Source organism: Puntigrus tetrazona, chromosome 8, assembly GCF_018831695.1.
Source record: "Puntigrus tetrazona isolate hp1 chromosome 8, ASM1883169v1, whole genome shotgun sequence".
NCBI lineage: Eukaryota > Metazoa > Chordata > Actinopteri > Cypriniformes > Cyprinidae > Puntigrus > Puntigrus tetrazona.
This window is the reverse complement of record NC_056706.1, coordinates 1,647,940-1,673,498: the sequence shown is the minus strand read 5'-3', so window position 1 is coordinate 1,673,498 and position 25,559 is coordinate 1,647,940. Positions and strand designations below refer to the sequence as shown.

Below are 25,559 nucleotides of genomic sequence, written 5' to 3'. Positions count from 1 at the left end.
TTACCGCATGGACAGAACAATGGAGTCGGGAAGACACGGGGAGTTGGAGTGTGTCTGATGGTGAACAACCGCTGGTGCGACAGCGCGAGCGTTGTTCCTCTCTCACGCTCCTGCACACCAAACCTGGAATTTCTGACGATCAAATGTCGCCTCTTTCTATCTTCCACAGGAATTCAGCTCGGTCATAGTCAGCGCCGTTTATATTCCACCTCAAGCGGACATGGACACTGCAATATGGGACTTACACGACCACCTCACAACACACCAGACACCGCACCGGGGCGCCGCACTCATTGTGCTGGGGATTTTAACAGTGCAAACCTCAAGCGCGCACTGCGAACTTTCACCAGCACATCACCTGCCCCACCAGGGGCGAAAGGACACTGGATCACTGCTACACACCCTTCAGAGACAGCTACCAGGCAAAATCATGCCCGCCGTTTGGTAAATCGGACCATGCCGCAATTTTTCTCATACCTGTTTACAAACAGAGGCTGAAACAGGAAGCCCGGTACAGAGGGAGGTGTCACGCTGGTCTGACCATTCGGTGGCCGCTCTGCAGGACGCTTTGGATGGCGCAGACTGGGCCATGTTCAGGTGTAGCTCCGAGGACGTCCAACGAGTTCACGGAAGCGGTGGTGGGATTCATCGAAACTAGCGGATGACACGGTAGAAAACCCGTCATCAGAAGCCCGTGGGTAGACAAAACTATCCGCGACTCTCTGAGATCCCGCTCCGCAGCCTATAACACGGGGATAGTCACTGGGGATATGACCGAATACAAGGCTGCGTCGTACAGCGTTATGCAGAGCGTTAAAGGAGGCAAAGAGGCGCTACGGGAGGAAACTAGAGTCACAGTTTCAACACAGTGACTCTAGGAGCCTTTGGCAGGGACTGAGAAACATCACGGACTATAAAACGCCAACCTCCAGAGTGGAGAGCGCGGATGCTTCTCTGGCAGATGAGCTAAATAACTTTTATGCTCGTTTCGAGGCTGCAGCTAATCACGCTAATCACGCTAGCGCCGCTTAGCGTATGATGAACAGCATGCACGCCAAGAGAGCCGAGAGGAAATCGCGTTCACCATTTCGAGCACGCACGTAAGGAGGGCATTCAGGAGAGTGAACACCAGGAAGGCAGCAGGACCTGACGGCATCACAGGTCGGGTTCTGAGAGCCTGTGCTGACCAGCTAGCACCGGTGTTCACTGAGATATTTAATCTCTCCCTGAAACAGTCTACAGTCCCCTCGTGTTTCAAAGAGTCCATCATTGTTCCTGTGCCGAAGAAACCTCAACCATCTTGCCTGAATGATTACCGCCCTGTAGCTCTGACGTCTGTAGTGATGAAGTGCTTGAGAGACTCGCCAGAGACTTCATCACCGCATCACTACCGGACACACTCGACACCACTACAGTTTGCCTACCACCAAAACCGGTCTACGGAGGATGCCATCACACACCTCCTCCACACAACCACAAGCCACCTGGATTTTAGGAAAGGGAACTATGTGAAAATGCTGTTCGTGGACTATAGTTCAGCGTTCAACACCATAGTTCCCTATACACCATAGCAGCACATCTACAACAAGCAGTGCTGTACCAGGGCCAGGAAGATCGTGGAAGACCTCAGCCATCCCAACAATGGACTCTTTTTCTCTGCTGCGTTCAGGAAAGCGCTTTACGTTCCCTGAAGGCAAACACAGAGAGAATGAGGAGGAGCTTCTTCCACTGAGCCATTCGGAGTCTGAACCAGAGAACACCCAGTACCTAATCACCGGGATTCCCATGTTCACCCTCTCTTTCCCCAGATACTCGCCACTTACATTTGGACAATTGCACTAGTCACTTTGCATTGGGCATTCGCACAGCCACTTTACATTTTACACTTTATATCTTATACTTTATATTTTATATTCTGTACTTTATTTTATTTTTATACTTTACTTTGCACACTTCTTTTTATACATATTTTTATACATATTTTTCATATTTTATATTTATATATATTTAAATTTTGTTTTCTATTTTGATGCCGGACGGTTGTATAGAACATTTCACTGAATGTCGTACCATATATGTATGTGACAAATAGAATTTGAATTTGAATTTGAATGTAGCTAGTGATAACTTTTACGACGAACGTATTTGAAACCCTTGTTTGCCATTTGCTTTTACTTATTTTGTCCTGTCCTTTCCTCTATAAATAAAGCTACTTGTGATCTTAGTTTCGAGGCAAAACGAGAGAAATCTGCTTTTCTCCCTCTTGCAACCAAGCCACAATCCTTGCAAGCTAAAATCCAAAGAACTTGTCTTGTGCTTTATTATGCGTTGAATTGAGCCTTCCAGGTAAAGAGCCGTTCGAGTGAAATAGTCTCAACAAAAGATAGTGCTTAGTTTTGATATAGCCTTCCAATAATGTTCTAAGCATTTTGTGCATACAGTACTTCAGTTACGGCCCTCTGCTCTTTATTTATTGACCTTTTCACATTGAGGTACATTCAATCTCAGTCAAAGCACCATATAGTCTCTGATGGCAGTTTCAGGACATCAGTCTCAGACTGGTTCCCCTACCTTCACTACATCTAAGCTCCATCCTATCAAATGCATAACCTCACCACTAACTAACCTAAGCCCTCCTGTCTTGTTCTGAGAGCAAAATGGAGCGCAGAGAGCAGCCCGGAAAATGGAGCGCAGGTGGAGAAAAACCAAATTAGAAGTATTTCAGTATTGCCTGGCGGGAGAGTATGCTGTCATACAGAAAAGCATTAAAAATAGCAAGATCTGATTATTTTTCATCCCTTTTAGAAGAAAACAAACACAACCCCGGTATTTATTCAGTACAGTGACTAAATTAACAAAAATAAAGCATCAGCAGGTGCTAATATGCCCCAAGAGTATAGCTGCAATGAGTTCATGAATTTCTTTACTTCTAAGATTGATACCATCAGAGATAAAATTGTAACTATGCAGCCGTCAACTACAGTTTCACATCAGATAATGAGCTTTAGATCCCCTAAGGAAAAATTACACTCTTTCTCTATTATAGGAGAAGAAGACTTGTACAAACTTGTTAAATCATCTAAACCAGCAACATGTATGTTAGACCCTATTCCATCTAAACTATTAAAAGATCTGCTTCCAGAAGTCATAGATCCTATTTTAAACATTATTAATTCATCATTGTCATTAGGATATGTTCCCAAAACCTTTAAACTGGCTGTAGTTAAACCTATCATTAAGAAACCACATCTTGATCCCAAAGACTTAGTAAATTACAGACCAATCTCTAATCTCCCTTTTCTGTCAAAGATACTAGAAAGGTAGTATCCTCACAACTGTATTCCTTTTAGATAAAAAATGGTGTCTGTGAGGATTTCCAATCAGGTTTTAGACCGTACCATAGTACTGAGACTGCTCTCATTAGAGTTACTAATGACCTGCTTCTATCATCTGATCGTGGTTTTATCTCGTTATTAGTGCTATTAGATCTTAGCGCAGCATTCGATACTATCGATCACAACATTCTCTTGGATAGACTAGAAAACTATGTTGGCATTAGAGGAAGCGCCTTAGCATGGTTTACATCATATCTATCTGACCGCTATCAGTTTGTGGCATTAAATGAGGAGGTATCATATCGATCAAAAGTGAAATATGGAGTTCCTCAAGGCTCAGTGCTAGGACCGTTACTTTTCAACCTTTACATGTTACCTCTGGGAGATATTATCAGGAGTCATGGTGTTAGCTTTCACTGCTATGCTGATGATACTCAGCTCTATATTTCAGCGCAGCCTGGTGATACACACCAAATTGAGAATCTAACAGAATGCATAGTCGATATAAAAAGCTGGATGATGAGTAACTTCTTAATGTTAAATTCTGAAAAAACAGAGGTGCTAATAATTGGACCTAAAACCCCACATATAATAATCTAGAACACAGCCTATCACTTGATGGCTGCTCTGTTAATTCTTCGTCATCAGTTAGGAACCTAGGTGTGCTGTTTGACCGCAATCTTTCCTTTGAAAATCATGTTTCTAGCATCTGTAAAACTGCGTTTTTCCATCTTAAAAATATATCTAAATTACGACCTATGCTTTCAACCTCTAATGCAGAAATATTAATTCATGCGTTTATGACCTCAAGGTTAGATTATTGCAATGCTTTATTGGGTGGTTGTTCTGCACGCTTAATAAACAAACTTCAGCTAGTCCAAAACGCAGCAGCCAGAGTCCTTACTAGAACTAGGAAGTATGATCACATTAGCCCAGTTCTGTCAACACTGCACTGGCTCCTATCAAACATCGAATAGATTTTAAAATCCTATTAATTACCTATAAAGCCCTGAATGGTTTAGCTCCTCAATACTTGAGCGAGCTCTTATCACATTATAGTCCTGCACGTCCGCTGCGTTCTCAAAACTCTGGCCATTTGATAATACCTAGAATATCAAAATCAACTGCGGGCGGCAGATCATTTTCCTATCTAGCACCTAAACTCTGGAACAATCTCCCTAACTCTGTTCGGGAAGCAGACACACTTTGCCAGTTTAAATCTAGATTAAAGACACATCTTTTTAACTTAGCCTACACATAACACACCAACACACCTTTTATTATTCAAATCCGTTAAAGGATTTTTAGGCTGCATTACTTAGATTTGCTGGAACCGGGAACACTACTCCTAAAATACGATGTACTTGTGACATCGTAAAAGAATGGCATCTACGCTAATATTAGTCCTGTTTCTTTCTCAATCTGTTTTCACAGTTTGTATCCAGACTAGATGGTGGATCAGCACCCAGAGATTATGTTCATCAGAGACCAGAAAACTTAGATGCGCCCGTCGACAGATCACCAGATCCTGATGCACACACACACACGCACACACTAAGTCATTTACACTACCTGACACAGCTGCGTTTAAAATTGAACTGGAGGTTAAGTGCTGGGCGTCCGGTCAGAGGAGAACTGACCCCAACTGAGTCTGGTTTCTCCCAAGGTTTTTTTTCTCCATTCTATATGCATGGGGTTTTGTTTCTTTGCCGCTGTCGCCTCTGGCTTGCTTAGTTGGGGACACTTAACTTCTAGTGACTATCGTTGAATTGACTACAGAGACCGTCTCTGCATTTAATAAGAAATTGGTCACTCTCGTCACTATATATCCCTGTCATTATACTGTACAGTGCTTTGATGCAACCTGTGTTGTTAAAAGCGCTATATAAATAAAAATGATTGATTGATTGATTGATTCTGTTTCCTTGTGTTTTATTTTCTTCTGTATTCACAAACAGACCTGTAGAGCACGTGTACTGAATGAGTCACAGTGTGCTTGTCTTTAATTCTGTACAGGTGTGTCTCATTGATAAACCTGTTCTACAAGGCTGTTTATGAATTTCTAAGATATCATTCTGTTTACTCTAGTTATACCATCAACCTTTTATTTTTACCCATTTGCCTTCTCCAATTCTTCCATCATAGAAAGGACCAGAATTTTAGGCCTTTATCAGGGGTATTGCTGTTTTGCTATTTTATGCAAATGAAAGCAAGTCTGTAGGAGATTGATTTAGTCTTTACAATAACATCCATACATATCCTACACCACGTTTTAAAATGTTTTATGTAAGTTTTGATTCCCTTTTCCAACCAATACACACATAAACATCCACATAAACTCAACTGAATATAAAAATCAAAATAGAGCAATCAACATTAACAAAACGCCCTGAAGCTATAGTGCTGGACATCGATTATAAATCAGGAACACCAATGCAGAGGTTGGATCAGCTCTCTTACAGCATCATGTGTGTGTTTGATGCACAATAAAAACACTCATCTGTGTGTGTTTTCCTCTCAGCGCTGCCAAAGCACCGTATCTGGCCAAATTCAAGGTGAAACGCTGTGGAGTGAGTGAACTGGAGAAGGAGGGTATGTAAAATATTACAACTTGTACATATTCTGTAATTCCTGAAGAAAATAGCAGTCCTTGACAGAATAAAGAAAAATACATTCTTCTGATTTAGACTCAGAATTATTTTTTCCCTCGCAATTAATGATATATGATATAGGTGATATATCTTACTCTGAGAATTAAAATGAAAAATGTTTTAAGAATTTTAAACGTTCAAAATTAATATATTAGTTATTATTTTCGTTTTCATTAGTGTTGTAACACCGAGTTTGGGTTCATGTTCATGTCTTTTATTTTGTAATCTGTTTTTCTCTTGTTCTCTGCCTGGTGTGTGTGTCATGTTCTCACTGGTCCTCTTGTTTACTGTGTTCTGATTGGTTATGCTAGTAATCGTGTCATCTTCTGTTTGATATCAGATCTGCGACTTTTTATTGGATATTGTTTAACTTTCTCACACATTCTCAGATGGTATTGCTGGTATGAAAGGGAAGCAGTGCACAACTGCAAATGCTTTTATCTCTTTGTGATGGCTTTACAACTTAAATAGCGCACCACTTTAGCTGCTTGTGAGCGGAAATGAGCACGAAGTGGGTGGAGACAAAGCCGACATATTGTAACCGCTTCAGTGTACTTAGTCATTACCATTTGATGAACAACGCAGGCTGACGTTTGATTATCTCCTCTCGTAGAATTTTCTAGAAACCTAATCTTTTTTACAGCAAGTCTACAGACGCAAAAGATATGCCATTACTAAACAGGTCTAGATCTGAACCAACCACCACCGAAAACTCGCCAGCTTGGATTTTGTCAAACATGCGGCAATGGATGAGTCCCGTGAGAGAGGTACTGAGGCCTGTTTCATTGGTGTTCCGGAGCATTGAGGCAGTCAACCAGATTTATACAGGTGTGTTCGACTTGACACAAATCTTCTCGACTGAGTTGAGCTACTGGAAGTTGGGTGTGATTGTGTGCCAGATTTATTTAGGTGTGAGCACCTTGATTCAGGAATTTGAAAGATCCTGGTCTTGAAAAGATTTTATTAAACACATGGATACTGAGACCCGGAAAGGGTATCTTTACAAAACCTGAAAACCTATCCTCAAAAAATTTAAAAGGATCCTGGTCTTGAAAAGCTTTTATTACACAGAACCTAAAAACCTGTCTACTGAGACCCGGAAAGGATGCCCCTTCAATACCACAAAACCTACCCTTCAAAAATTTTAAGGGATCCTGGTCTTGAAAAGCTTTTATTACACAGAACCTAAAAACCTGTCTACTGAGACCCGGAAAGGGTGCCCCTTCAATACCACAAAACCTACCCTCCAGGAATTTGGAAGATCCTGGTCTTGAAAAAACGTTCTTATTCAAAACCTTAAAAAAGGCACTTTGATTTATTTTTCTCAAATAAAACTTAAAGGGTCCAAAAATGAAAATGTGTCTGTTTTTTTCTCCTCCTTGAGTAAACATTTTCAAATATTTATATTAATATAAATGCGATTTAAGTGTCTTAAAACTCCTCGTCTGTACTCCCAACAATTCTGACCCTTAAGAGCCCTTTTACACGGTCTTAAGATCTTGTTTTTTATTCTAAAAGGAAACACTCACATTCTTAGAATTTAGAGTTTTCTTAGAATTTTGTCACTAGGAGTAACTCTTAGCACTAAAATCTTTCACAAATACAGGCCCAGAAGATTTAAATATACGGAAGCAAACATTATGTAAACTCATGAACTGTTTTGAAAAGACATCATCTGTTAAAGCCCTGCATTTTTCCTCTCCATCAAGTACAGTACCTTGAGAAAGTATTTGATGAATGTTGCTAGAATTGTTTTACAGTTGGGTTTCCAGGAGGTTCATCGCCTGATGTTTCTTGGATCCACTTTGGGCTGGAAAACCCCTTCTGATGACGGTTGATTTAATCCGTTAGCTGAAACATGTTGAACAGCTCTCAGCGATTCATGTGGTTTGCCTCTAGCTCATGGTGATCACTCGTTACCACGGCGATGTAACATTTTTAAAGCTGCAGTCCTTGAAGAAATAGTTAACCAAAAAATTCTGTCACCATCTCATTCTTGAGAAGTTCCAAAGCTGTATGAATTTCTTTGTCCTGCCAAACTCAAAAGAAATTATTAATTTTTTTTTTTTTTTTTTTTGTTTTTTTTTACAAAAGTTTGCAAAGAGGCCATTTTGGGTCACCATTGACTTCCATTGTATATTTTTTCCTACTATGTTACTGGTGGTCAAAAATAGCCTGGTTACAAACTTATTTCAGAAATTCATATAGATTTGGAATTTCTCAAGGGTGACTAAATAGTGATAAGTGTTTATACTCTGACTATTTAGAAGCTTACCACTGCGGGAGCTTCCAATAACCGCCTGATTTATCATGAACATTAACTGAGAGAAGAAGCTCCAGATATAATGTTCCTCTCTAGAGCGCCAGAAGTTACGGACAGCAGCTAAGTATTTCATTTACAAACATTTGGTACATAATGTGTTTCTGAGTATGTATAATTGAGGTGAGTGTGTGTGTGTGTGTGTGTGTGTGTGTGTGTGTGTGTTTCAGCCTCAGTGACGGAGCACATTATTGATGGGAAGCTTCTCTAAGCCATCAGTCAGATGCGTCACAAAACCTCTCAAAGAGTATTAAACTGGAAGGATAGTAAGTAAACTCCATAATAAAGATGCTTTGCGATATTTGACTTACTCTTCTGTTCTGTGGGATTTGTTTTCTAGCTGATATCTTGCGAGCAGCTGGAGCATTTGTTTGAAAGATCATTATTTCTTTCTCGGATCCAGCGAAGGATTTCTACATGCTGCCATTTGACTTCAACATCTCCCAGCCATTAAAAAGTACTAGAAACACTCAGTGCACAAACAAACTCAGACCATCACGTATCCCACCCAACCAAAGTTCAGATCAACATCCAACAAAATCTGACGATACTGATACATTGCTCCAACAGCATTTGTAACAAATCACAGTTCACAACATACAAGCACAATATGACTCAATATATGTGTGTCCCCTTATCATAGGTTATGCTATGAATTCCTCTAAGATCCCAGGCTGTATAAAACATCCTCAATCAAGCCCTGTTTTACTAACCAGTTTATCAGCAAAAATATAATCCAGCTGATTTCAGTACAATCACTTTACACAGAACTCTAGTGCTTAGTTTTGATATAGATATTTGATATTGAATTTCTAAGATATCTGTTAATTGTTAGTATTTTGGATAGTCTGCGCGGTTTTCTTTATATAAGATTGCTATTACTTGCTATTATTCGAGGTTGAGGGCACACTCACACCGCGCCCCTACCTAGTGTCCAGTTAGCCAACGTCCAGTCTCTGGAAAACAAGCTCGATGACCTCAGGGCAAGGATCAAGTTCCAGAGACACATGGGACTGCAACCTCATCTGCTTCACCGAGACATGGCTGAACCCAGCGGTACCGGACCACACCATACAACCGGCCGAGTTTTTCTTTGTTTTTAACGCATGGACAGAACAATGGAGTCGGGGAAGACACGGGGAGGTGGAGTGTGTCTGATGGTGAACAACCGCTGGTGCGACAGTGCGAGCGTTGTTCCTCTCTCACGCTCCTGCACACCAAACCTGGAATTTCTGACGATCAAATGTCGCCCTTTCTATCTTCCACAGGAATTCAGCTCGGTCATAGTCAGCGCCATTTATATTCCACCTCAAGCGGACATGGACACTGCAATATGGGACTTACACGACCACCTCACAACACACCAGACGCCGCACTCATTGTGCTGGGGGATTTTAACAGTGCAAACCTCAAGCTCGCACTGCCGAACTTTCACCAGCACATCACCTGCCCCACCAGGGGCGAAAGGACACTGGATCACTGCTACACACCCTTCAGAGAGAGCTACAAGGCAAAATCATGCCCACCGTTTGGTAAATCGGACCATGCCGCAATTTTCCTCGTACCTGTTTACAAACAGAGGCTGAAACAGGAAGCCCCGGTACAGAGGGAGGTGTCACGCTGGTCTGACCATTCGGTGGCCGCTCTGCAGGACGCTTTGGATGACGCAGACTGGGCCATGTTCAGGTGTAGCTCCGAGGACGTCAACGTGTTCACGGAAGCGGTGGTGGGATTCATCGGAAACTAGCGGATGACACGGTAGAGAAAACCGTCATCAGAAGCCCCGTGGGTAGACAAAACTATCCGCGACTCTCTGAGATCCCGCTCCGCAGCCTATAACACGGGGATAGTCACTGGGGATATGACTGAATACAAGGCTGCGTCGTACAGCGTTCGCAGAGCGTTAAAGGAGGCAAAGAGGCGCTACGGGAGGAAACTAGAGTCACAGTTTCAACACAGGCAGGGACTGAGAAACATCACGGACTATAAAACGCCAACCTCCAGAGTGGAGAGCGCGGATGCTTCTCTGGCAGATGAGCTAAATAACTTTTATGCTCGTTTCGAGGCTGCAGCTAATCACGCTAATCACGCTAGCGCCGCTAGCGGTATGATGAACAGCATGCACGCCAAGAGAGCCGGAGAGGAAATCGCGTTCACCATTTCGGAGCACAACATAAGGAGGGCATTCAGGAAAGTGAACACCAGGAAGGCAGCAGGACCTGACGGCATCACAGGTCGGGTTCTGAGAGCCTGTGCTGACCAGCTAGCACCGGTGTTCACTGAGATATTTAATCTCTCCCTGAAACAGTCTACAGTCCCCTCGTGTTTCAAACAGTCCATCATTGTTCCTGTGCCGAAGAAACCTCAACCATCTTGCCTGAATGATTACCGCCCTGTAGCTCTGACGTCTGTAGTGATGAAGTGCTTCGAGAGACTCGTCAGAGACTTCGTCACCGCATCACTACCGGACACACTCGACCCACTACCGCCAAAACCGGTCTACGGAGGATGCCATCACACACCTCCTCCACACAACCACAAGCCACCTGGATTTTAGGAAAGGGAACTATGTGAAAATGCTGTTCGTGGACTATAGTTCAGCGTTCAACACCATAGTTCCCTATACACCATAGCAGCACATCTACAACAAGCAGTGCTGTACCAGGGCCAGGAAGATCGTGGAAGACCTCAGCCATCCCAACAATGGACTCTTTTCTCTGCTGCGTTCAGGAAAGCGCTTTCGTTCCCTGAAGGCAAACACAGAGAGAATGAGGAGGAGCTTCTTCCCGCAGGCCATTCGGAGTCTGAACCAGAGAACACCCAGCACCTAATCACCGGGATTCCCATGTTCACCCTCTCTTTCCCCAGATACTCGCCACTTACATTTGGACAATTGCACTAGTCACTTTGCATTGGGCATTCGCACAGCCACGTTACATTTTACACTTTATATCTTATACTTTATATTTTATATTCTGTACTTTATTTTATTTTTTATACTTTACTTTGCACACTTCTTTTTATACATATTTTTATACATATTTTTCATATTTTATATATATATTTAAATTTTGTTTTCTATTTTGATGCTGGACGGTTGTATAGAACATTTCACTGAATGTCGTACCATAAATGTATGTGACAAATAAAATTTTAATTTGAATTTGAATGTAGCAAGTGATAACTTTTACGATTTAACGTATTTGAAACCCTTGTTTGCCATTTGCTTTTACTTATTTTGTCCTGTCCTTTCCTCTATAAATAAAGCTACTTGTGATCTTAGTTTCGGAGGCAAAACGAGAGAAATCTGCTTTTCTCCCTCTTGCAACCCGAAGCCACAATCCTTGCAAGCTAAAATCCAAAGAACTTGTCTTGTGCTTTATTATGCGTTGAATTGAGCCTTCCAGGTAAAGAGCCGTTCGAGTGAAATAGTCTCAACAAAAGATAGTGCTTAGTTTTGATATAGCCTTCCAATAATGTTCTAAGCATTTTGTGCATACAGTACTTCAGTTACGGCCCTCTGCTCTTTATTTATTGACCTTTTTCACATTGAGGTACATTCAATCTCAGTCAAAGCACCATATAGTCTCTGATGGCAGTTTCAGGACATCAGTCTCAGACTGGTTCCCCTACCTTCACTACATCTAAGCTCCATCCTAGCAAATGCATAACCTCACCACTAACTAACCTAAGCCCTCCCTGTCTTGTTCTGTTTCCTTGTGTTTTATTTTCTTCTGTATTCACAAACAGACCTGTAGAGCACGTGTACTGAATGAGTCACAGTGTGCTTGTCTTTAATTCTGTACAGGTGTGTCTCATTGATAAACCTGTTCTACAAGGCTGTTTATGAATTTCTAAGATATCATTCTGTTTACTCTAGTTATACCATCAACCTTTTATTTTTACCCATTTGCCTTCTCCAATTCTTCCATCATAGAAAGGACCAGAATTTTAGGCCTTTATCAGGGGTATTGCTGTTTTGCTATTTTATGCAAATGAAAGCAAGTCTGTAGGAGATTGATTTAGTCTTTATAATAACATCCATACATATCCTACACCACGTTTTAAAATGTTTTATGTAAGTTTTGATTCCCTTTTCCAACCAATACACACACAAACATCCACATAAACTCAACTGAATATAAAAATCAAAATAGAGCAATCAACATTAACAAAACGCCCTGAAGCTATAGTGCTGGACATCGATTATAAATCAGGAACACCAATGCAGAGGTTGGATCAGCTCTCTTACAGCATCATGTGTGTGTTTGATGCACAATAAAAACACTCATCTGTGTGTGTTTTTCCTCTCAGCGCTGCCAAAGCACCGTATCTGGCCAAATTCAAGGTGAAACGCTGTGGAGTGAGTGAACTGGAGAAAGAGGGTATGTGAAATATTACAACTTGTACATATTCTGTAATTCCTGAAGAAAATAGCAGTGCTTGAAAGAATAAAGAAAAATACATTCTTATGATTTAGACTCAGAATTATTTTTTTCCCTCGCAATTAATGATATATGATATAAGTGATTTATCTTACGCTGAGAATTAAAATGAAAAATGTTTTAAGAATTTTAAACGTTCAAAATTAATATATTAGTTATTATTTTCGTTTTCATTAGTGTTGTAACACCGAGTTTGGGTTCATGTTCATGTCTTTTATTTTGTAATCTGTTTTTCTCTTGTTCTCTGCCTGGTGTGTGTGTCATGTTCTCACTGGTCCTCTTGTTTACTGTGTTCTGATTGGTTATGCTAGTAATCGTGTCATCTTCTGTTTGATATCAGATCTGCTACTTTTTATTGGATATTGTTTAACTTTCTCACACATTCTCAGATGGTATTGCTGGTATGAAAGGGAAGCAGGGCACAACTGCAAATGCTTTTATCTCTTTGTGATGGCTTTACAACTTAAATAGCGCACCACTTTAGCTGCTTGTGAGCGGAAATGAGCACGGAAGTGGGTGGAGACAAAGCCGACATATTGTAACCGCTTCAGTGTACTTAGTCATTACCATTTGATGAACAACGCAGGCTGACGTTTGATTATCTCCTCTCGTAGAATTTTCTAGAAACCTAATCTTTTTACAGCAAGTCTACAGACGCAAAAGATATGCCATTACTAAACAGGTCTAGATCTGAACCAACCACCACCGAAAACTCGCCAGCTTGGATTTTGTCAAACATGCGGCAATGGATGAGTCCGTGAGAGAGGTACTGAGGCCTGTTTCATTGGTGTTCCGGAGCATTGAGGCAGTCAACCAGATTTATACAGGTGTGTTCGACTTGACACAAATCTTCTCGACTGAGTTGAGCTACTGGAAGTTGGGTGTGATTGTGTGCCAGATTTATTTAGGTGTGAGCACCTTGATTCAGGAATTTGAAAGATCCTGGTCTTGAAAAGATTTTATTAAACACATGGATACTGAGACCGGAAAGGGTATCTTTACAAAACCTGAAAACCTACCCTCCAAAAATTTAAAAGGATCCTGGTCTTGAAAAGATTTTATTACACAGAACCTAAAAACCTGTCTACTGAGACCCGGAAAGGGTGCCCCTTCAATACCACAAAACCTACCCTTCAAAAATTTTAAGGATCCTGGTCTTGAAAAGCTTTTATTACACAGAACCTAAAAACCTGTCTACTGAGACCCGGAAAGGGTGCCCCTTCAATACCACAAAACCTACCCTCCAGGAATTTGGAAGATCCTGGTCTTGAAAAAACGTTCTTATTCAAAACCTTAAAAAAGGCACTTTGATTTATTTTTCTCAAATAAAACTTAAAGGGTCCAAAAATGAAAATGTGTCTGTTTTTTTCTCCTTCTTGAGTAAACATTTTCAAATATTTATATTAATATAAATGCGATTTAAGTGTCTTAAAACTCCTCGTCTGTACTCCCAACAATTCTGACCCTTAAGAGCCCTTTTACACGGTCTTAAGATCTTGTTTTTTATTCTAAAAGGAAACACTCACATTCTTAGAATTTAGAGTTTTCTTAGAATTTTGTCACTAGGAGTAACTCTTAGCACTAAAATCTTTCACAAATACAGGCCCAGAAGATTTAAATATACGGAAGCAAACATTATGTAAACTCATGAACTGTTTTGAAAAGACATCATCTGTTAAAGCCCTGCAATTTTCCTCTCCATCAAGTACAGTACCTTGAGAAAGTATTTGATTAATGTTGCTAGAATTGTTTTACAGTTGGGTTTCCAGGAGGTTCATCGCCTGATGTTTCTTGTTGAAACATGTTGAACAGCTCTCAGCGATTCATGTGGTTTGCCTCTAGCTCATGGTGATCACTCGTTACCACGGCGATGTAACATTTTTAAAGCTGCAGTCCTTGAAGAAATAGTTAACCAAAAAATTCTGTCACCATCTCATTCTTGAGAAGTTCCAAAGCTGTATGAATTTCTTTGTCCTGCCAAACTCAAAAGAAATTATTAATTTTTTTTTTTTTTTTTTTTTTTTTTTTTTTTTTTTTTTTTTAAAAAGTTTTGCAAAGAGGCCATTTTGGGTCACCATTGACTTCCATTGTATATTTTTTCCTACTATGTTACTGGTGGTCAAAAATAGCCTGGTTACAAACTTATTTCAGAAATTCATATAGATTTGGAATTTCTCAAGGGTGACTAAATAGTGATAAGTGTTTATACTCTGACTATTTAGAAGCTTACCACTATGGAGCTTCCAGTAACCGCCTGATTTATCATGAACATTAACTGAGAGAAGAAGCTCCAGATATAATGTTCCTCTCTAGAGCGCCAGAAGTTACGGACAGCAGCTAAGTATTTCATTTACAAACATTTGGTACATAATGTGTTTCTGAGTATGTATAATTGAGGTGAGTGTGTGTGTGTGTGTGTGTGTGTGTGTGTGTGTGTGTTGTTTCAGCCTCAGTGACGGAGCACATTATTGATGGGAAGCTTCTCTAAGCCATCAGTCAGATGCGTCACAAAACCTCTCAAAGAGTATTAAACTGGAAGGATAGTAAGTAAACTCCATGATAAAGATGCTTTGATATTTTGACTTACTCTTCTGTTCTGTGGGATTTGTTTTCTAGCTGATATCTTGCGAGCAGCTGGAGCATTTGTTTGAAAGATCATTATTTCTTTCTCGGATCCAGCGAAGGATTTCTACATGCTGCCATTTGACTTCAACATCTCCCAGCCATTAAAAAGTACTAGAAACACTCAGTGCACAAACAAACTCAGACCCTCACGTATCCCACCCAACCAAAGTTCAGATCAACATCCAACAAAATCTGACAATACTGATACATTGCTCCAACAGCATTTGTAACAAATCACAGTTCACAACATACAAGCACAATATGACTCAATATATGTGTGTCCCCTTATCATAGGTTATGCTATGAATTCCTCTAAGATCCCAGGCTGTATAAAACATCCTCAATCAAGCCCTGTTTTACTAACCAGTTTATCAGCAAAAATATAATCCAGCCGATTTCAGTACAATCACTTTACACAGAACTCTAGTGCTTAGTTTTGATATAGATATTTGATATTGAATTTCTAAGATATCTGTTAATTGTTAGTATTTTGGATAGTCTGCGCGGTTTTCTTTATATAAGATTGCTATTACTTGCTATTATTCGAGGTTGAGGGCACACTCACACCGCGCTCCCCTACCTAGTGTCCAGTTAGCCAACGTCCAGTCTCTGGAAAACAAGCTCGATGACCTCAGGGCAAGGATCAAGTTCCAGAGAGACATTCGGGACTGCAACCTCATCTGCTTCACCGAGACATGGCTGAACCCAGCGGTACCGGACCACACCATACAACCGGCCGAGTTTTTCTTTGTTTTTAACGCATGGACAGAACAATGGAGTCGGGGAAGACACGGGGAGGTGGAGTGTGTCTGATGGTGAACAACCGCTGGTGCGCGACAGCGCGAGCGCGTTGTTCCTCTCTCACGCTCCTGCACACCAAACCTGGAATTTCTGACGATCAAATGTCGCCCTTTCTATCTTCCACAGGAATTCAGCTCGGTCATAGTCAGCGCCATTTATATTCCACCTCAAGCGGACATGGACACTGCAATATGGGACTTACACGACCACCTCACAACACACCAGACGCCGCACTCATTGTGCTGGGGGATTTTAACAGTGCAAACCTCAAGCGCGCACTGCCGAACTTTCACCAGCACATCACCTGCCCCACCAGGGGCGAAAGGACACTGGATCACTGCTACACACCCTTCAGAGAGAGCTACAAGGCAAAATCATGCCCACCGTTTGGTAAATCGGACCATGCCGCAATTTTCCTCGTACCTGTTTACAAACAGAGGCTGAAACAGGAAGCCCCGGTACAGAGGGAGGTGTCACGCTGGTCTGACCATTCGGTGGCCGCTCTGCAGGACGCTTTGGATGACGCAGACTGGGCCATGTTCAGGTGTAGCTCCGAGGACGTCAACGTGTTCACGGAAGCGGTGGTGGGATTCATCGGGAAACTAGCGGATGACACGGTAGAGAAAACCGTCATCAGAAGCCCCGTGGGTAGACAAAACTATCCGCGACTCTCTGAGATCCCGCTCCGCAGCCTATAACACGGGGATAGTCACTGGGGATATGACTGAATACAAGGCTGCGTCGTACAGCGTTCGCAGAGCGTTAAAGGAGGCAAAGAGGCGCTACGGGAGGAAACTAGAGTCACAGTTTCAACACAGTGACTCTAGGAGCCTTTGGCAGGGACTGAGAAACATCACGGACTATAAAACGCCAACCTCCAGAGTGGAGAGCGCGGATGCTTCTCTGGCAGATGAGCTAAATAACTTTTATGCTCGTTTCGAGGCTGCAGCTAATCACGCTAATCACGCTAGCGCCGCTAGCGGTATGATGAACAGCATGCACGCCAAGAGAGCCGGAGAGGAAATCGCGTTCACCATTTCGGAGCACAACGTAAGGAGGGCATTCAGGAGAGTGAACACCAGGAAGGCAGCAGGACCTGACGGCATCACAGGTCGGGTTCTGAGAGCCTGTGCTGACCAGCTAGCACCGGTGTTCACTGAGATATTTAATCTCTCCCTGAAACAGTCTACAGTCCCCTCGTGTTTCAAACAGTCCATCATTGTTCCTGTGCCGAAGAAACCTCAACCATCTTGCCTGAATGATTACCGCCCTGTAGCTCTGACGTCTGTAGTGATGAAGTGCTTCGAGAGACTCGTCAGAGACTTCATCACCGCATCACTACCGGACACACTCGACCCACTACAGTTTACCTACCGCCAAAACCGGTCTACGGAGGATGCCATCACACACCTCCTCCACACAACCACAAGCCACCTGGATTTTAGGAAAGGGAACTATGTGAAAATGCTGTTCGTGGACTATAGTTCAGCGTTCAACACCATAGTTCCCTATACACCATAGCAGCACATCTACAACAAGCAGTGCTGTACCAGGGCCAGGAAGATCGTGGAAGACCTCAGCCATCCCAACAATGGACTCTTTTCTCTGCTGCGTTCAGGAAAGCGCTTTCGTTCCCTGAAGGCAAACACAGAGAATGAGGAGGAGCTTCTTCCATGCAGGCCATTCGGAGTCTGAACCAGAGAACACCCAGCACCTAATCACCGGGATTCCCATGTTCACCCTCTCTTTCCCCAGATACTCGCCACTTACATTTGGACAATTGCACTAGTCACTTTGCATTGGGCATTCGCACAGCCACGTTACATTTTACACTTTATATCTTATACTTTATATTTTATATTCTGTACTTTATTTTATTTTTATACTTTACTTTGCACACTTCTTTTTATACATATTTTTATACATATTTTTCATATTTTATATATATATTTAAATTTTGTTTTCTATTTTGATGCTGGACGGTTGTATAGAACATTTCACTGAATGTCGTACCATAAATGTATGTGACAAATAAAATTTGAATTTGAATGTAGCAAGTGATAACTTTTACGACGAACGTATTTGAAACCCTTGTTTGCCATTTGCTTTTACTTATTTTGTCCTGTCCTTTCCTCTATAAATAAAGCTACTTGTGATCTTAGTTTCGGAGGCAAAACGAGAGAAATCTGCTTTTCTCCCTCTTGCAACCCGAAGCCACAATCCTTGCAAGCTAAAATCCAAAGAACTTGTCTTGTGCTTTATTATGCGTTGAATTGAGCCTTCCAGATAAAGAGCCGTTCGAGTGAAATAGTCTCAACAAAAGATAGTGCTTAGTTTTGATATAGCCTTCCAATAATGTTCTAAGCATTTTGTGCATACAGTACTTCAGTTACGGCCCTCTGCTCTTTATTTATTGACCTTTTTCACATTGAGGTACATTCAATCTCAGTCAAAGCACCATATAGTCTCTGATGGCAGTTTCAGGACATCAGTCTCAGACTGGTTCCCCTACCTTCACTACATCTAAGCTCCATCCTAGCAAATGCATAACCTCACCACTAACTAACCTAAGCCCTCCCTGTCTTGTTCTGTTTCCTTGTGTTTTATTTTCTTCTGTATTCACAAACAGACCTGTAGAGCACGTGTACTGAATGAGTCACAGTGTGCTTGTCTTTAATTCTGTACAGGTGTGTCTCATTGATAAACCTGTTCTACAAGGCTGTTTATGAATTTCTAAGATATCATTCTGTTTACTCTAGTTATACCATCAACCTTTTATTTTTACCCATTTGCCTTCTCCAATTCTTCCATCATAGAAAGGACCAGAATTTTAGGCCTTTATCAGGGGTATTGCTGTTTTGCTATTTTATGCAAATGAAAGCAAGTCTGTAGGAGATTGATTTAGTCTTTACAATAACATCCATACATATCCTACACCACGTTTTAAAATGTTTTATGTAAGTTTTGATTCCCTTTTCCAACCAATACACACATAAACATCCACATAAACTCAACTGAATATAAAAATCAAAATAGAGCAATCAACATTAACAAAACGCCCTGAAGCTATAGTGCTGGACATCGATTATAAATCAGGAACACCAATGCAGAGGTTGGATCAGCTCTCTTACAGCATCATGTGTGTGTTTGATGCACAATAAAAACACTCATCTGTGTGTGTTTTCCCTCTCAGCGCTGCCAAAGCACTGAATCTGGCCAAATTCAAGGTGAAAAGCTGTGGAGTGAGTGAACTGGAGAAAGAGGGTATGTGAAATATTACAGCTTTTACATATTCTGTAATTCCTGAAGAAAATAGCAGTCCTTGACAGAATAAAGAAAAATACATTCTTATGATTTAGACTCAGAATTATTTTTTTCCCTCGCAATTAATGATATATGATATAGGTGATATATCTTACTCTGAGAATTAAAATGAAAAATGTTTTAAGAATTTTAAACGTTCAAAATTAATATATTAGTTATTATTTTCGTTTTCATTAGTGTTGTAACACCGAGTTTGGGTTCATGTTCATGTCTTTTATTTTGTAATCTGTTTTTCTCTTGTTCTCTGCCTGGTGTGTGTGTCATGTTCTCACTGGTCCTCTTGTTTACTGTGTTCTGATTGGTTATGCTAGTAATCGTGTCATCTTCTGTTTGATATCAGATCTGCGACTTTTTATTGGATATTGTTTAACTTTCTCACACATTCTCAGATGGTATTGCTGGTATGAAAGGGAAGCAGTGCACAACTGCAAATGCTTTTATCTCTTTGTGATGGCTTTACAACTTAAATAGCGCACCACTTTAGCTGCTTGTGAGCGGAAATGAGCACGGAAGTGGGTGGAGACAAAGCCGACATATTGTAACCGCTTCAGTGTATTTAGTCATTACCATTTGATGAACAACGCAGGCTGACGTTTGATTATCTCCTCTCGTAGAATTTTCTAGAAACCTAATCTTTTTTACAGCAAGTCTACAGACGCAAAAGATATGCCATTACTAAACAGGTCTAGATCTGAACCAACCACCACCGAAAACTCGCCAGCTTGGATTTTGTCAAACATGCGGCAATGGATGAGTCCCGTGAGAGAGGTACTGAGGCCTGTTTCATTGGTGTTCCGGAGCATTGAGGCAGTCAACCAGATTTATACAGGTGTGTTCGACTTGACACAAATCTTCTCGACTGAGTTGAGCTACTGGAAGTTGGGTGTGATTGTGTGCCAGATTTATTTAGGTGTGAGCACCTTGATTCAGGAATTTGAAAGATCCTGGTCTTGAAAAGATTTTATTAAACACATGGATACTGAGACCCGGAAAGGGTATCTTTACAAAACCTGAAAACCTACCCTCCAAAAATTTAAAAGGATCCTGGTCTTGAAAAGATTTTATTACACAGAACCTAAAAACCTGTCTACTGAGACCCGGAAAGGGTGCCCCTTCAATACCACAAAACCTACCCTCCAGGAATTTGGAAGATCCTGGTCTTGAAAAAACGTTCTTATTCAAAACCTTAAAAAAGGCACTTTGATTTATTTTTCTCAAATAAAACTTAAAGGGTCTAAAAATGAAAATGTGTCTTTTTTCTCCTTCTTGAGTAAACATTTTCAAATATTTATATTAATATAAATGCGATTTAAGTGTCTTAAAACTCCTCGTCTGTACTCCCAACAATTCTGACCCTTAAGAGCCCTTTTAAGTCTTAAGATCTTGTTTTTTATTCTAAAAGGAAACACTCACATTCTTAGAATTTAGAGTTTTCTTAGAATTTTGTCACTAGGAGTAACTCTTAGCACTAAAATCTTTCACAAATACAGGCCCAGAAGATTTAAATATACGGAAGCAAACATTATGGAAACTCATGAACTGTTTTGAAAAGACATCATCTGTTAAAGCCCTGTATTTTTCCTCTCCATCAAGTACAGTACCTTGAGAAAGTATTTGATGAATGTTGCTAGAATTGTTTTACAGTTGGGTTTCCAGGAGGTTCATCGCCTGATGTTTCTTGGATCCACTTTGGGCTGGAAAACCCCTTCTGATGACGGTTGATTTAATCCGTTAGCTGAAACATGTTGAACAGCTCTCAGCGATTCATGTGGTTTGCCTCTAGCTCATGGTGATCACTCGTTACCACGGCAATGTAGCATTTTTAAAGCTGCAGTCCTTGAAGAAATAGTTAACCAAAAAATTCTGTCACCATCTCATTCTTGAGAAGTTCCAAAGCTGTATGAATTTCTTTGTTCTGTCAAACTCAAAAGAAATTGAATTTTTTTTTTTTTTTTTTTTTTTTGCAAAAGAGGCCATTTTGGGTCACCATTGACTTCCATTGTATATTTTTTCCTACTATGGAAGTCACTGGTGGTCAAAAATAGCCTGGTTACAAACTTATTTCAGAAATTCATATAGATTTGGAATTTCTCAAGGGTGACTAAATAGTGATAAGTGTTTATACTCTGACTATTTAGAAGCCTACCGCTGCGGAGCTTCCAGTAACCGTGTGATTCATCATCAACATTAACAGAGAGAAGAAGCTCCAGATATAATGTTCCTCTCTAGAGCGCCAGAAGTTACGAACTGCAGCTTTAAGTATTTCATTTACAAACATTTGGTACATAATGTGTTTCTGAGTATGTATAATTGAGGTGAGTGTGTGTGTGTGTGTTTCAGCCTCAGTGACGGAGCACATTATTGATGGGAAGCTTCTCTAAGCCATCAGTCAGATGCGTCACAAAACCTCTTGAAGAGTATTAAACTGGAAGGATAGTAAGTAATCTCCATGATAAAGATGCTTTGCGATATTTGACTTACTCTTCTGTTCTGTGGGATTTGTTTTCTAGCTGATATCTTGCGAGCAGCTGGAGCATTTGTTTGAAAGATCATTGTTTCTTTCTCGGATCCAGCGAAGGATTTCTACATGCTGCCATTTGACTTCAACATCTCCCAGTCATTAAAAAGTACTAGAAACACTCAGTGCACAAACAAACTCAGACCATCACGTATCCCACCCAACCAAAACAGATCAGTTCAGATCAGATCAACATCCAAAAAAATCTGACAATACTGATACATTGCTCCAACAGCATTTGTAACAAATCACAGTTCACAACATACAAGCACAATATGACTCATTCAATATATGTGTGTCCCTTTATCATAAGTTATGCTATGAATTCCCCTAAGCTCCCAGGCTGTATAAAACATCCTCAGTCCAGCCCTGTTATACTAACCAGTGTTTAGTTCTTGAAACCTTCCCATAAGTACCTTTAGTAAGTTTGGCTACATATGTATTTTTAAGAACATGGAGACCTCTTGTGGCTGGATGAAGTTACTGCATCAAAACACTGCTCCTCCTGTAGTGTGCAGCTGTAAGTGAACACTGTAAGTAAAGAGATCACTTGCTCATCAGAGTTGTGTTCTGGCCTTATTTCACAGAATTGATCCACATTTTTATTTATTCAATGGTTCATTAGTTACAATAGGTAAATAATGAGAATAATAACAACATCCAGTAATGGGTTGTAGCGACTGAGCGAGATTGAACAGTGTGTTATTAAATGCAGTTCCCCAACTAAGCAAGCCAGAGGCAACAGCGGCAAGGAACCAAAACCCCATTCATACAGACCTTGGGGGAAACTAGACTTAGTTCAACTTAAAATGCAGCTGTGTCAGATTGTGTAAAGGACTTATCCAGTGATTTGTCCACTCAGTTCATCTATGTGTTCTGGTCTTTGATAAAAGCCATGTCTTGGTGCTGATCCACCATCTGATCTGGATATGAACTTAGAAACAGAATAAGAATAAAACAAGACTAATATTAGCATAGATGACATTCTTTTTACGATGTAAACAAGTGCATTGTGTGTTATGGGGAGAGTTCCTGGTTCCGGCTGATCTAATTAATGCAGCCAACAACGATTTAATGGATTTGAATAATAAAAGTCTGTTGGTGTGTTATGTGTAGACTAGGTTAAAAAGATGTGTCTTTAATCTAGATTTAAACTGACAGAGTGTGTCTGCCTCCTGAACAGAGTTAGAGAGATTGTTCTAGAGTTTGGGTGCAAAACACGAAAAGGATCTGCCGCCCGCAGATCCCCTATTTTTTGTATTATCAAACAGCCAGAGTTCATATTCAGGGCTTTGAATATGATCATACTTCCTAGTTCTAATAAGGACTTTAGCTGCTGTGTTTTGGCCCAGCTGAAGTTTGTTTATCAAGAGTCCAGAACAACCACCCCGAAAAAGCATTACAATAATCTAACCTCGAGGTCATAAACTCATGAATTAACATTTCTGCATTTAACATTGACAGCATAGGTCGTAATTTGGACATATTTTTGAGCTAAAAAAACCCCCAAATGCTAGAAACATGGTTTTCGAAGGAAACATAGCCGTTAAGCAGCACACCTAGGTTTCTAATTGATGATGAAGATTTAACAGAGCAGCCATCAAGAGTTAGACTGTGTTCTAGATTATTAAATGTGGGGTTTTTAGGTCCAATAATTAGCACCTCCTTTTTTCAGAATTTAGCATTAAGTTAGCATCCAGTTTTTTATATTGACTATGCATTCTGTTAGATTCTCAATTTGTTGTGTATCACTGGGCTGTGATGAAAAGAAGCTGCACCGATCCGTCTGTCGATCTCTCGTTCCATCCTCCCCTCACTCGTGAATAAGACCCCAAGATACTGAAACTTCTCCACCTGGGGCAGGAACTCCCCACCAACCTGATGGGGGCAAGCCACCCTTGTCCGACTGAGAACCATGGCCTCAGATTGATTGAGGTGCTGATTCTCATCCCTGCCGCTTCACACTCAGCTGCAAACCTCCCTGTTGCACACTGTAGGTCCTGTCCAGATGCAGCCAACAAGACAACATCATCCGCAAAAAGCAGAGACGATATCCTGTGGTCACCAAACCAGACCCCCTCTGGCCCCCGGCTGCACCTTGAAATCCTGTCCATAAAAATAATGAACAGGACCGGTGACAAAGGGCAGCCCTGTTGGAGTCCAGCATGCACTGGGAAAAAGTCTATCTTACTGGCGGCAATGCGAACCAAGCTCCTACTCTGATCATACAGAGATCAGACAGCCCTTATCAATGGGCCGTATTACCCCGTATTCCCAGAGCACTCTCCACAGGACACAGTGAGGAACCTGGTCGAATGCCTTCTCCAAATCCACAAAACACATGTGGACTGGTTGGGCAAACTCCCAGGAACCCTCCAGTACCCTGAAGTGGGTATAGAGCTGGTCCAGTTTTCCATGTCCAGGGTAAAAGCCGCATTGTTCCTTCTGAAGCTGAGGTTTGACTATCGGACGAATACAGACTTGGCAGGCCAAAACGTACCATAAGAGTCTGTTGGGAATGTTTGGCAGAGACCCCTGTTAGGGAGATCTTCAGAACTTTGACCGGATCCCGAGGGAGGCTGGAAACATTGAGTCTAAGTGGACTATGTTCTCTACCTCTATTGTCGACGTGGACGTCTGGAGCTGTGGCCATAAAGTCTCTGGTGCATGTTGTGGCGGCAACTCCCAAACCCGGTGGTGGACACCAGAAGTAAGTAATGCCGTCAAGCTGAAGGAGGAGTCCTATCAGGCCTGGTTGGCTCGTGGGATTTCTAAGGCAGCTGACAGGTACCGGTGGAAAAAAACGGATGGCCTCAAAGAGGTTCTGGCAAACTGTCTGACACCTCAGAAGGGGAAGCGGTGCCCTGCCATGACTGTATACAGTGCTAGTGGGAATCTGCTAATTCCACTGGGGACATTGTCAGACGGTGGAAGGAATACTTTGAGGATCTCCTCAATCCTGCCAACTCTTCCACCGGGGACCCAGGGGAGGACTCGACCATCACCCTGGCTGAGGTCACTGACCCGAGTACCTCAGGTCTCTGGATGTTGTGGGGCTGTCTTGGCTGACACGCCTCTGCAGCATCGAGTGGACGTGGGGGACAGTACCTCTGGACTGGCAGACTGGGGTGGTGGTTCCTCTTTTTAAGAAGGGGACCGGAGGGTGTGCTAACTATAGGGGATCACACTCTTCAGCCTCATCGGGAAAGTCTATGCCAGGGTACTGGAGAGGAGAATAAAATATCTATTAGTTAATATTGCTTAATGTACCTAAGCTGGCATGAACTAACAATGAAGTGGATTTGTACTCTGACATTACACATTCACTGCAGAGCATCAAGTGATGTTACTCTAAATTTCTCCAAATCTTTGAAGGCTTGAAGGTGAATACATTTGATTTTCTATTCCTTATACTTATGAGAGACAAAAATGCTACAATAAAAATGAAGAAAACCTGTAAAACTCTTTAAGGAGAGCAGCTTATTTGTGCTTTCTTTTCTCTTGAACTTAATTAGTGGGGTGAATTGCATGGGCAAGTTA

General features: G+C 41.3%; 1 protein-coding gene and 3 long non-coding RNA genes across 4 annotated transcripts; 3 read left to right on the top strand and 1 right to left on the bottom strand.

The window, feature by feature from the left end:
• The first annotated feature begins 6,509 nt into the window (after window positions 1–6,509).
• On the top strand, window positions 6,510–9,197 carry LOC122350072. The gene is made up of 3 exons (XR_006251558.1): window positions 6,510–6,814; window positions 8,477–8,572; window positions 8,647–9,197. It is a non-coding gene; the product is annotated as an uncharacterized LOC122350072 (long non-coding RNA).
• Window positions 9,198–13,506: 4,309 nt separating this feature from the next.
• On the top strand, window positions 13,507–15,761 carry LOC122350074. Its single transcript, XR_006251560.1, has 3 exons — window positions 13,507–13,578; window positions 15,199–15,294; window positions 15,368–15,761. It is a non-coding gene; the product is annotated as an uncharacterized LOC122350074 (long non-coding RNA).
• Window positions 15,762–18,488: 2,727 nt separating this feature from the next.
• On the top strand, window positions 18,489–22,579 carry LOC122350073. Its single transcript, XR_006251559.1, has 2 exons — window positions 18,489–20,330; window positions 21,842–22,579. It is a non-coding gene; the product is annotated as an uncharacterized LOC122350073 (long non-coding RNA).
• Window positions 22,580–23,880: 1,301 nt separating this feature from the next.
• LOC122350660 lies at window positions 23,881–25,021 on the bottom strand. Its single transcript, XM_043247341.1, has 2 exons — window positions 24,960–25,021; window positions 23,881–24,862 (listed from the first exon to the last, which is right to left on the bottom strand). Exons 1-2 carry the CDS (start codon window positions 25,019–25,021, stop codon window positions 24,268–24,270), a joined length of 657 nt encoding a protein of 218 aa, XP_043103276.1. The 3' UTR covers window positions 23,881–24,267.
• Between the last annotated feature and the right edge of the window lie 538 nt (window positions 25,022–25,559).